Consider the following 13,514-nt stretch of genomic DNA (forward strand, 5'->3'; position numbering starts at 1 on the left):
CGCTCCATTTCGGAAAAAAGCCAGAGAAACAGGAGGAGGGGCAGGGGGGCGGAGGGTGACTTGTGGAGCCTCGGGGGGTTCTTGGGTCAATATTTGTCTCTCAAAGTTTGCTCCACGACGAACCTTCAGATGTAACAATCGTGCACAGACACAAAGCAACAGCTGGACTGAAATCGCTCACAGTCGCCTTCAATATCAGTTCACTCACTCATTCCTATCTATCTATCTATCTGTCTATCTGTCTGTCTGTCTGTCTGTCTGTCTGTCTGTCTGTCTGTCTGTCTGTCTGTCTGTCTGTCTGTCTTAGCTACAAGGGAGGTGCGCGCCACATTTTCCAATCAAAATCCATGCAGTAGCGCAACACCCACGGGGTCGTGTGTGTGTGTGTTGTGTTTGCACTGGTCTGGCATAAGGACAAGCTCTATTAATAATTACACCATTTATCTTTACACTGATGTAGGGGGACATTAACCAACACATGGAAACACTCTGGCATCACTTTTTGGACACGCAGGAGTAAACCATCCCACACACACACACACACACACACACACGCGCGACTCAGCTCGTTGGCCAGTTGTTGCTGATTGGTACGATTTTTTTTTTTTTTTTTTTTGACAATGATTTAATTCTCATCTATTGCGTCTGACCAGCCTTTATTCTAACAGGAAAAATCTGGCTGTTGACATGAAGATACACACAACTTGTGACGCACGTGTGCGGCTGCTTGATTGCGTGTTTGTGTGTGTTTGTTTAAAATTGTGCGTTTGTGCTTCTTCTTTTCAATAGTTGTCCATGACTGGTCTCTTCCAATCTCTCCAGTCTTTCCTGCCCTCCTCCATCCCCTCACTCTACCTCCTAAACACTCCACCAACCTCCTGCTAGTGTCTCGTCCCTCTCTCTCCCATCTTGAAGGACATGAAGGAGGATGTAAAAAGTCTGGAGAAGAAATGATGGAAGATGGGCCTAATGTGGGAAGGATGTTGTGCGTGTGCGGAAGGAGTGTTGTCTTCTTTCCCACTCTCTCCCCATTTTTTCTTTTTTTCTTCGCTCTTCTCATTCTCCTCATCATCTACCCCAGTTTCCACCATCCCCCCTCGTCCCTACCCACCCTTCACCCACCCTTCACCCAGTCTCCACCCAGTCTCCACCCAGTCTCCTCAATCTTTCACGGTCTCTCAGATATCCCCAGATTGCCCAGAGTTTGGGATAAAATTTTAAAATGCACCCTGAAAATGCACTCTAACCTTTCCTTGCTGAACTCCAATTGACTTTCTCCAAGCTTTCAAAAGTGCATGTCCAACTGTTCAATGCTTCGGCAGTTAATGCATAACATGCTGCTCCCTAACGAGGTGATTAACTCAGTGCAAACAACACAAGCACCAAGTGTCCATGAATCGACCAACTTGGTGTTCCAGTGCGGCGACGGTTCGTGTTTCCACGGCGCTCTTCATCAGGCTGCTCATATTATGACATCATGAGACCGAGGCGACACCCAACTGGAAGGTCTTATGACAAGCCATTGAGACGTTCACATGGTTGCAATCAGTAGTTTGAAATCTGAATCAGAATACTCTAATTATAATCCCCAGGCGAAATGACTTTGTAAATTAGTAAGAGAGCAAAGAGAAAAAAATGTAAGAGGCGACTAAGACTGAAAGAAGGAAAGAAACTAAGCTGAGCCTTCTGGCCAAAAATAAAACACATGAGTTGAATCAACAGCTTTTACAGGCTTTTACTGTTTTACAGAACAACAGCATAAAAACTGTCGTCATAAAGTCTCTTTAAACTGAAATGAACGGACTAAATAGATGAGAGATGACCTCTTTGCATTTGATGCCTCTGCACGTCTACAGTAAATGTTGCATGTGTTCCCGTATATCATTGCAATTATTCCTCTGTACATATTTACAGGCGCACATACGTGTCCATTAAAATCATGCTTACGCGTGGAGATTCACTTTATGTTCTTTATTTGTGTCGCTGGTTTTTCGCATGCGACGCTTCCGCCGCATTTACAATTTAAATGAGCTCTTTGTGATTTTTTTTTTAATTTAACGCAGACGCAAGTGAGGGGTGAAAAAACAAACAAAATGGAACTGGCTGAAAAGGCAGAACGCGACGCTCACTCAGACGCCTGACTGCCCACACGCATTTAAATATACAAATGTGCAGAACATTTCCATGCATTAACCGGCTCATCATCAACGCAAATAGACAATTTGTGTTTGCGAATGGATACCGAGGCAAAGCTGTTGGTGTTTAACTTGTGCGGCTTCGTGTTTTTTCCTTGAGGACTAAATGAAGACCGTGACTGTACCTAGTAGACCATGGGGGTCAAACTCTGGACCGCAGGCCAAATTTAGCCCACAGTGTAATTATATTCGGCCCTCGAGGCCAATACAAAATCTAGAGCTGCTGGCCAAGCCGGTACTATACAGCAGATGTACTGTTAATACTGTAAATCCCAGAATGCTCTGCTGTGTGTTTTGGCGCGTTAATCAGGACAGGATGTTCATTGAAGGATATTATTATGACTTAATTGGTTTATTGTTGTTATTTTAAGTAGATTTATTATTAGTCAGTGGAAATTCAAATCAGAAGAGCAAAAGAGCCATATGATTTAATTGACATTTTTTTGGAGGAGTTTTTTTTTTTTTTTTTTTTTTTTTATTACAAATTGGATTTTGCATGTGTGCAATATGAAGTTATTTATTGTATAGTATTAAGCTATGCTTGTTCCATATTGAGGTTGTTTGGCTCCATTTGCTCCAAGAGGTTGTTCTGTTCTATCTGGAGGAAGATTTTTCCAAATAAAATAACGTTGGGCCGAGAATTTCAAATTTTGTGTGTTTGAGTTTGACCCTCCTGCGGTCGACGCTGGGCTCGGTGTGATGGCCTCAACTTTTTTGTGTCTCTAAGGCAGCGAATACCCCCACCTACTCCCCACAACCCCACTTCTCCTCTCCACCCAGCTCGCTGACTTGCCGAGCGATGTCGCAACACAGTGTTGAGTTTCATTCTGTCTGCGTCAAGGAGCCGAAGCCGCTGGCATTCGGGGAAAAGCCTTTACTCGGAAAGCCAGCGCGGCTCCGACTCGCGCTCACTTTATGTATCAGTGTGAGCGAGCGAGCGAGCGCGTGCACGCGTGTTACTTCGAGAGATTTACAGAGAAGGCAGAAAGTGGTTGAGCTAGAACCGTTTGACTGGTGGGGCCACAATGGGTTGTAAAATTTGACAGAGAAAGCAGCAGCAGTTGATGGATGGAGTGCTTTGGCGACCCACATCACAAAAGGAAAAAATATATCATGGGATATTGTAGAAAACATGTTGCTTTCATGTCAATTTGAAAATGAACCAAAGAAAACTTGCAACCACTTCAGTGTCTTCGAAGCCCCGTGGTGTTTAGCTCCTTATTGAAACGACGCTAAACCCATGCCTGAGCTGGAGGAACGAGTCTGAATCAGCCAAACGGTGAAAGTGTGTGACAGAGGCGGCGGGCCAATCAGATAACCTTCTCCAAACTCCCAAACATTTGCGCTTTGGCCGCCGTGTGTTGTGGCCAGGGGACAGTGTGTCCCATGTCGGGTTTGGGAACAGTGTCCAGCTTGTGTTACACGAGGTCGCATCGTGAATGAAGCTAAATTTACAAGCGCTGCCTGCACGGCGTCGTCCCTCGAATATGGAAACTGGACTGGTTCTGGTGCTGTTGAAGACATTTCACCTCTCATCCAGAACCAGTCCAGTTGCCCTCACTGAACCCTTCTACTGTAAAAACGTCGAAATCTGGACCAATCTTTTTTTTGGGACTTTTGCCGGCGAAACGTCCTGCTTTATGTAAGACGGGGGGGGCGTTTGCACCTGCTTTAATAGATGTTTTATGGCTCTTTGCTGACTCTTTTAAAAGCACTTGCACTCACTCTTATCTGTGTGTGTGTGTGTGTGTTGGGGGGGGGGGGGGTGTTGGCAGAAGGTCAGGAGTCAACTGCAGCACTATAATGCCACCGTGTTCCGCTGACAGCCAGCCAGCGACGGCTGCGCTGTTGTTATTTCGATCAATCAATGATTGAGGATTTCAAGGGATTTTTCTTTGGTTCACAACAATAAGACATCAGACAATTGTGAATTAAAAGAAAGTGCAACCACGTGACTGCTCCGCCCTCTGTGCCGTCTCGCAGCCTATTGGCTGACGGAGGAGGCTGGTCAACTCGCTGCGCCTGAGGCAGTGAGAGCCGTCCCTGCAGCGCCCCCCCTGCACGCTCACCCCCTAACGAGCACCACTGACTGTTGGTTTGGACCCGTCACATCCGTTTTGTCTCGTTTCATGCACATGCATGTGCATTTCTTTTTTAACATCTTTTTAACATTGAGATCAAGTTTCAAGTCGTTTTCTTGACCAAAAAAAGCCTTGTACAACTCTCGAGCTGAGTTTCTGAGGCTCAATCAATCTTTCAATCCGCAGAAGGTGTTCTTGCCCTCTGCCGTCTGCGACTTGTTGAAAGTCGAGTACGGGAAAGAAAAAAGCAAACAGTGTTCCAACGGGCTCTTGAATGCAAACTGGATATTTTAGATCTAAAAATACCAGAACTACACGTGGGCAGTAAATGTGGTTTTTCCCCATGAATGTGCCTCTATTGCTTTGTAACTCCCCCCGTTTTCCTCGCACTCAGCGCTGCCCCGTCTGTCTCTTCCTGTCACACACGCGCACACACACACACACACACACACACACACACACACACACACACACACACACACACACACACACATTCCAGCTCTTCTGTGTGCCATAACACACCCACTCTGTCTCTCCCGCTGGGCCATATCATGATGAAGTCGACCGGCAGCCTCTCAAGCAGGCAGAAAAGCTTCAAAGCTTCTAGTGGATCTTGTAGCTTTTCTCACTTCAGGGTGTGTGTGTGTGTGTGTGTGTGTGTGTGTGTGTGTGTGTGTGTGTGTGTGTGTGTGTGTGTGTGTGTGTGTGTGTGTGTGTGTGTGTGTGTGTGTGTCATCGCAGCTGGAACTGGCCGTCCTCCCTGCCTGCCACGCCCTCGTAATATATGGGGATTTACAGCCACACATAAAGATCCAGTATGCTGCGTTCAATGCCGTCGTTCCATAGAAAATGCTCCCAATAAACGAGGAGCCTCCAGTTGGTGGTGTTAAAAATTAAGATGGCCTTAATTGTTGTATCTGCGACGACATTATTGTCGCCTGTTTTCATTTCAAGTCAACGTCTGGTGTTGCACTCAACGTAGATGTCGCACAACAGGATCAAGTTTAATTCAATAGTGTTTCCTACCTAATTTCTGCCCTGATTTCCTTTTTCTCTGCCTTTAAATGTAGGAGTTTTCGTTTAGAATATTTGTTGCATTTTACTGATTATTTTATCGCTAAATTATCGCTTTGCTCCTTAGTCCACTTGAAAGAGGAACAAAACAGACTTTAAAAGTGATGTCAATGCCACAGTCAGCAGTACGTGAGTCAGAATTTTCCTCTGCAGGTTTGGGTTCGAGGTCTTGTGGGGCTAGCTTCCGTTTAAACACAGTGGAAGTGAGGTTAGCCGGGACGTGGTGAACTCCTTAAAGTTTTTCCTCTTCGGCTGAGAGCCGGCTGTCGTGTTGAAAAGCGTTGCGGTTTGCGCGAATTGTGATTTAGGGCGCGGCTGCCTTGAAGTTTAGACGTGCACGAGCGCTAAAATAATTGAGAAAATAACTAGAAGAAGAAAAAGAACCTTCCGACGTTCAAGCTTATCTCGTTAAAGTTTGTATAATCTTCAAGAAAATGAGTGATTTTTAAAAGCAGGAAGCGGTCACAGGGTTAGGGTTAGGGTTCCTGGGATCACGCATGAAGGTTGTAGACCAAGGCTGTTGTGACTCCAGTGTTGCCCTGCACATAGAGGTGAGGGCAGGTGAGTGAGGCCAGGTGTGCCTTCTCGCCAGGTCCCATTGGTGTTGAAATTCTTCCGTTTCTCCCTAAAACTGGGTCACAGGAACCCGTTCCAAGCCAGCGCAGTTGCCACGAACCTCACTCCGCGCTGCCTTTGAAGCTGACACGAGGCAGCCGAGCAGCGTCGCCGGTGTCGCTTTCAGCTGATTGTCGCGCTTGGCAGACGCGCAATTTCATGCCTGTGAAATCGGACGCACACCAGGATGTCTCGGGGTGCCACAGACTTCCCGGCGTCACTTCGGAAGAACTGCACGAGGGAGCCAAAGTGATCTGTGCTGTTACAGATACTGAATCTAGTGTTGTAGTACTGGAGATAGGTCTCCATCTCCACTGTTTCAGGGTCTCAGATTCAGAGGCATTTTTTTACTGGGTCTGGTCTTGGACTGGACCGACTCGGGGGTTTTTGATCCTGTCCAGTGGAGACTCAGCCAATAACACTGTAATGTTTGATGTCTCCATGCAGTCTTGTTCTGGTCTTGGTCTTGATACTCTCTAGTCTGGATGAGGTCTTGGTCTTGGTCGGTGCCATTTTGACTACATCGCTAACTGAATACAGACTTGTGCTGCATTTCTTACTTCTACCTGCAAACTACAAATGATTGAAAATGTGCTGCCTTTGTGCAAATGTGCAACCTGTGAAACAGCCCCTGCAAACAAATTTATCCCCCCCAAAATTTGTAGATCTCTAGAAAATAAATGAGACGGCCAGAACTAGAAAGATGGGTTTTAGCTTCTTGTGAAAGTTGAGTCATCTGCGTGTGTTTTCTAAAGAGTCTCTTTTGTGACATCACAAAGGGCTCATTTTCAGAACTGTGTGCTTCAATCAGAGACATTGGTGAGGGACGACTGCCCTGCCGTCTGCTGGACGAGCCACTCTGCAGCTTTAGAGACTGGCGAACGAAAAAAAAAAAAAAAATCCAAAAACATACGTTTGACTTTGAAGGGAGGATTTGAGACATTCCGAGGAGGAGGAGTGCGTTTTATGCCTCTTAGCTCATGAAAAGATGAGATTAGTGTTAAACGCTACGGGGATTTCCATCCCTGCTTGTGCATCATTCCAAGCCGCCGGAGCCTCAGACCTTCTCGCTTTCAGACCTTCCCGACTGTATCATCTCATACCTGCTGCTGCCGTCGGCCAGCACCAACACACGTGCACTTTCGTGGCCTCAGCCCGTCGACGAGCGGCTCTGTGGCAAGCAGAGCCACTGTGGCGGCTGAGGAATGAAAATGACAGAGAGCTGCGACCGATTTACGACCAAGAGAGAGAGAGAGAAAAAGTTGCCTTTCGTTTTTTCAGGCAGCCCTCAGTTGAGACATCACACAGCCCCAGACTCTTTTAATTACACTTGCGCGCACACACACACACTCACACACACATACACACACACACACAGAGCAGACACGCAGGGGGCGGGGAGCTGTTATTGGCTAGACGTGGGCTGCGGGGGCCGATAGCCTCGTCTAACCTCCTGATTTAAACGGAGGGTGAGGGGAGAAGAGAAGGAGGAGGAGGAAGAGAGAGAGGAGGAGAGGGAGAGCTTTGGTGACCCACGTCACAAAAGGAAAAAATATATCGATGCAACCACTTCAGTGTCTTCGAAGCCCCGCGGTGTTTAGCTCCTTATTGAATCGACGCTAAACCCATGCCTGAGCTGGAGGAACGAGTCTGAATCAGCCAAACGGTGAAAGTGTGTGACAGAGGCGGCAGGCCAATCAGATAACCTTCTCTAAACTCCCAAACATTTACGCTTTGGCCGCCGTGTGTTGCGGCCAGGGACAGCGTGTCCCATGTCGGGTTTGGGAACAGTGTCCAGCTTGTGTTACACGAGGCCGCATCGTGAATGAAGCTAAATTTACAACCACTGCCTGCACGGCGTCGCCCTTCCAGTGTTTTGGTGACCCACATCATAGGAGGAAAAAATACATCATGGGATATTGTAGAAAACATGTTGCATTAGTGTCAATTGAAAATGAACCAACGCAAAGTTGCAACAAAATCAGTGTCTCTGAAGCCGCTGATGCAACTATTTTATTCCCTTTTTTTTTTACTGTTAATATAATTTCTTCAAGTTCGAAGGGCCGGATAACAAGCTGAACGGGCCTCATATGGCCCACGGGCCATAGTTTGCCTAGGCCTGGTTTAATTCCCAACGTTAAGTTTTTCTCGTGTGTGTCCCTGGCAGTGCACCAGTGTGTGTGTGTGGTGGGTTTGTCTCTCCCGGCCCCCTTCGGCTGGATTTGTTTGTGTTGCTTTTTTGTTGGAGGGGGAGCGGCTCGGTTCCGCTCTTCTGCAGGCCATCACGGCTGGTGGGCACCGTCTGCACCGAGAGCAAGGGCAGGGGGGGGGCGACTAAATATAGACTCAATGTAGCAAGAAGACAAACCAGGAAAAGAGAGACAGAGAGAGAGAGAGAGGGATCTTAAATATAGAGTGTCTTCATGCAATTAGAGAGTCAAATGCTGCCGGGAAGTTTGGGAGAGGGGAGGGTGTGTGGTTGGAGGTGGGGGCTGGGGGATAATGTGTGTGTGTGTGTGTGGGGGGGGGGGGGTCGGGGGGGGCATTCGGAATTCTCTCTCTTCTTCCACATCAGTTATTTTGCCGAGTGAGTGCCTCACCTGTGAGCCAGCGCCGCTGTAAAGAGCATCAACTTTATCTTTATGACCGTCATTTGTGCTTTCAGGGCTCACAATCTGACAGCGACACACACCGTGATAGCTTTGACCCAACCTGCTCTCCATCTGACTCAGGAAGGTAGAGAGAGGGAGTCAGCGTGGGCGGGGCCCATCAATTTGGGTCAGGTGGCTTGCGGCATGAGGCATAAATCAAGGCGGCGGCAGCGCTGACAGATTGTTGTCGTTTTTTGGTTCTTCCTGATATTGACAGAATGTGTCCGACTGGCCTCGTATCAAGACTGATGAAACTGTGGCCAGCCTGCTCTGCAGAGTTTCATAAGGATATTAATGATATGGTCCTATAGTGGGGCAGCCGGCGGTGCTGTGTCAGCGGCAGGTGAGCTGCGCTCACGACAAGTCACTGGGCTGTAAAGTGTCTCCACCATCTCAGGTCGCTATGCTAGTAAATTCCCACCCAGTTCCAAGCCAGTTGTTGCGTCCGGCATCTTGTCTGATTGCAGCAAGTCTGATTAGAGACACTTCAAGCAGACGTCAGTGTAAGAACAACCATAAGCTTGAAGTTTAGAGGGAGGGGTTGATTTCAGTACTGCAGCTCACCAGGAGGACTTGCGACTTTGCCCATTTATGATATAAAAACTGAATGGTTCAAAGATAGATTTGCCTCTTCAGGCGCATCCATCCATCCCTCCATCCCTCCATCCCTCCATCCATCCATCCATCCATCCATTTTCAATACCCGCTTCCTCCTGCTCTCAGGGTGTTGTGACCTTTTGTAGTGGTTCTATGGCGTATAGCTGCGTATCACATAGAGACTACACCACCGTGACATCAGACGGGTGATTTCATGTGATATTTGTTATAGCGGCAGTTTGTCTAAAAACTCATAAATCCTCCCTTGCTGGAGCCTCGGTTTGCCGCGTCTCATTACGATGTTTTCCTTCATTTCATTGTGGCCAGCGGCTCTCGCTGCACGGCGGCTCTCAACTTTTGCCCTCGATCGCCAACGTGCGCAACTCTACACTCCAGAATTATCATCATGTGTGCATTCCTGCTAATCTGTTATCCGCTGTCCAAACATGGCTGGGGCTGGCAGAGTAGGTGCCCTGACTTCCTCCCTGCTGGCTGCCACTGCCACCATCGTCTGTCCGCGCCTCTCCGCTCAGCTCGTTCCGCTCCTTTGTTTATTCTCGCCATTCGTTTAAGGTCAGAGGCTGATAGACCGAGGCTGTAATCATAGATCTACGTACACACGTCAAAATATTTATTCCCGCTCTGTATCTTGCTTTGCTGTTTACTCAACATCTAAACTGTTGTTCCTCTTTTTGTTTCCGTGTCTTTCCAGAGTGCTGATGTCAGTGCAACGTCATCGGGGGGAAAACAATCTGGTGGCGCTCACTTCTTGGAACGCAGCCCCATCATCACGCGGTAACCAATCACGTCAAAAACTGGAGGACATGAACTTGTGGACTTGGGTGGAAACCGATCGAATTTTGTTCTTCTCTATTAAATCAATGTCTTTTATGTTGTCGGTCACAAAAACAGAAAAACGACTTACCTGCAGGTGCTCGTGCCAAATGAGTTTTTCAACAAGCCATTTGCTGCTCTCATTCCTCGAGTGAAAGCCGATCAGAGAAGGGTACAAAAATTAATGTTTTTTTTTCCTCTGTGAAATTAAATGGTATTAGATAAGAAAAAACAAAGAGAGTCAACAAATGTGTATATATCAGCTCAAAAAGTGCCTCATTTACATATTGTAGCCATTTCATTTCAGTTTAGCCTCAGCTTAATAAACCTTTGAGGTATTTTTCTGCTCATGATAATGTAGTTTGACTAAAAGTGCAGGTCAACATAGGTAGCGTCAGTGTGGGCTTGGCTGCATTCATAGCCGTTAGCACGGAGAGTGAAATGGAGAATGTTTGTAATTAGTTTTGTCTTTGTCATTAAAATTTGATAACAGGTACCAAACCAGGGATGGATGCAGCATTTATTTTATTTTTTTTTAAACCTGCAACACTACACGTGAGAGCTGGCTATTGTGAGATATATTAGCATAACCGCTAAGCCTCCTTTTTGACAGAGCCATACACCTTAAGTATTTCAAACACACACACAAACAGAGTAAAGCAACTGGTGGCAGGAAGTGTAGCGGCTAGCTGGTCAGCTCAAGCCAGATTAGGATATTATCATGGTGCAGGATGACCAACCTGCTGACTTTAGCTCAGGGCGAGACCCCTGACACAGAGCCAAGCAATCCCATTAGTGCTATTAGCGCCAGACATTTATGTCCCACTTGATCCCCTTTGGTCTCAGGATGCTAATTTACTGTGGGTACAAACAGTCGGGGATAAGGACCCTATGAATAGACCTGCTAATGCTCGCTTTGTAGCAGTCAGCACGCTGCTTTTCGCACTGTGCAAGGGATCTTTGTCAGTGCAAAAAATTTGTTGTCAATTCTCAATAATGTCAAGGTACGAATAAATTCTGTTGTTTGTTTTATGAATTTGTTTGAGAATGGGGTTAAGTGAAAGCGATTTCAATCCCCTTCTGTCCTTTGCTTGGCTCTAACTCTAATCTCCGCTATGCATCAGCACTTAAGTGCCTGTCTGTCACTTCTTAATGCATCACTCTGCCCCGTATTTGCAGCTAACACTAATAGAGCTGTCCTAGCAGAATACATGGAGTCTATTTTTGTGTCTATTTTTGTCTCTTTTCGGCTGTACAGTACATGTAAAATTACTTGTATATGTTTGTGATTTATCGGATGAATTAATGGACAAACCTGGCCCTGAAGTAGATGACTGTATGGACTGTAATGGAGAACTTTTTCTGGGAGGGGGGGTCATCAGTGCCAAAAGTAAGCAAAAAGACTCATCTCCAACCTCACCTCAAGCAGCCGTCAGCTCTCAAGTCTGGATGTATTGCTTTGCTTTATGTTTTCAAAAGTGAAAATTGTTACTTCTGGTGTTTCCCTGGTGTTTTCTTTTGTTTTCTCTCAAAACCTCTGACATATCTTGCCTGTGTTGAGATAAAGGTCATTGTGAATGCCTGCCTATGCTTTAACCTTGAATTGGACTAAGACTTCCATCACAGGAGCGAAAAAGAGACTGAGGAAAAAGCAAATTGCCAACACAGGAAGAAAAGCAGAAAGACCGGGTCTGTGAAATGTGCATCTACAGCAGCTTCTCTCATGTGTTTGCCTGCCTGCCTGCCTGCCTTCGCAAGTTCATGAACTTGCTCCTTCTGGTCACATGACAGTTGGATGGCCTCGAGCACAGCAATGAAGCTTTATTATGAACAGATTGGAGTCTGTGCTTGGAATTGCCCCTAAAAGCAGTTGCAAATTCAGATGCAAGGGAAGCAGATTGGGCTTCAAACCAGATTCTGTGCATAAATACAAGTTGTAACACAGGCCTGCAGGCAAACAAATGACAATTAGTCCTCGAGGTTTCTGATGTTTTTTTGTTTTTTTTTGGAGATGTTCTCATGTTCTCACGCTTTCAAGGTACTTGTAATTTAGAGAGAAAGCACGAAAGCTCACAAAAACGGTGTTGCTCTTAATTCCGGCAAGCAAACATTATCAACATATGGATGACTGTATTCTTCTTTTATTGCATTGTAAGCAAGTTTGGGAATGTTCATAAAATGTGCATGAAAAGTGCTGCTGCTGCTGCTGCTGCTGCTGCTCTGAATTATTTTCTCTCCTTTTCCCCCCAGAGAGATGGTGGTGCTGAATGGGGATGTTGTGAGATTTGCCATTGATGTAGACAGTTTTACTTCTATTGTTTGAGAAAAAAAAACATCTGACTAAATGAAAAAAAGTCCAACAAGAAAAAGACTTGTGACTTCTTTTGTTTCTATGACCGACTGCTAAGATGACGATGTAATGAGGGTAATTCTGTAAGAACAGACAAAGAAAGACAAATGTGTTCATGTGAGGGACATAGACGAGAGAGAAGTTTGCTTCACAGAAGTTTGCTGGAAACGTAGTGAAAATGTTGAACTTGAACCATAACCGCAGTGTTTTCCTACACATTACCAAGTGCTGTATAAACTATGATTAGCTTTTATGCACCAATAGTACTTGGTAAAGTCTGGCAAAACAAACTCTTGATTTGGTCTGGGCACCACAAGACACCCGAGGTTTGGACGGCCCAAAACTTTGGTTATGTGTAGAATAACTCTGGGTTACTTTCGAAAAACCACAAGTGTTTTCTAACGCTTGTTACGAAAGCTGCAAGAATTTCCCTTGGAGGCCAACTCATTTCCACTGACATCACATGATGGTGCATGTTCTATAACATACTTTGGGCCAGACGCGTCGTGCTATCGAAATAGTTCTTATAGTGCTTGAAACATCAAGACGAACATGGCTCACCTGTCCACAACCCGCTGTGATCATGAAGCCACCAACATCATAACTATTTAAAATCTTTCATGTTCGAAAGAAAGCGCTCTAGTGCAATTTCGCAACAGTGAACTCTTCCCATTCACAACGAGACAAGTGTGAACAGTACACCATGTGTAATTTTAGACACAGGGCTCCTTGTTTGCCATCTGCGGTGCTTCTTTCTGAAGCCACACCTGCGCTGTGGTCGGAAGACCTGTCTGATTCTTCTTCTTTCTCTTCATTCAGTAAAGGCTCAACGAGAAAAGACGTGAGGCTTTCTCAGCTGCGTTTGTCGCATCCACCGCTGCCATTGATAAGATCACTTACACTCTGCTTGGCAGGTGGCCACTGAGGTTAATCACCCCGGCCTACTGGAAGTCTGAACAACAGCATGGTGTTTTGCAACAGCGGGCGCAGCTCAGAGACGCTCACTCGGCACCGGCTTTTAATTAAATGCATTTTGGTGATCCTGATAAACCTCGCACTCCTTTTCTTCGCATTGTTTGCGCGAGATCTCGTGTCATCTCCTGCCAGTGAGTAACTC

At 46.1% G+C, this 13,514-nt stretch overlaps 1 protein-coding gene across 3 annotated transcripts in view; it reads left to right on the forward strand.

Annotated features, from left to right (window-relative positions):
* Positions 1-12,416, forward strand: part of LOC142904492 (insulin receptor substrate 1) — a 41,707-nt gene extending 29,291 nt beyond the window's left edge. Inside the window, exon 5 of one of the 3 annotated variants that reach the window (XM_076050620.1) lies at positions 9,926-12,416. In XM_076050620.1, coding sequence (XP_075906735.1) covers positions 9,926-10,202 — 277 coding nt within the window. In that variant the 3' untranslated portion in view covers positions 10,203-12,416. The remainder of the gene's footprint in view (positions 1-9,925) is intronic. The other 2 variants (XM_076050625.1, XM_076050621.1) reach the window with 2 other exon arrangements.
* Positions 12,417-13,514: the final 1,098 nt, after the last annotated feature.

Source organism: Nelusetta ayraudi, unplaced genomic scaffold, assembly GCF_046127955.1.
Source record: "Nelusetta ayraudi isolate G7.1 ecotype Tasmania unplaced genomic scaffold, CSIRO-AGI_Nayr_v1 ptg000128l, whole genome shotgun sequence".
Taxonomy (NCBI): domain Eukaryota; kingdom Metazoa; phylum Chordata; class Actinopteri; order Tetraodontiformes; family Monacanthidae; genus Nelusetta; species Nelusetta ayraudi.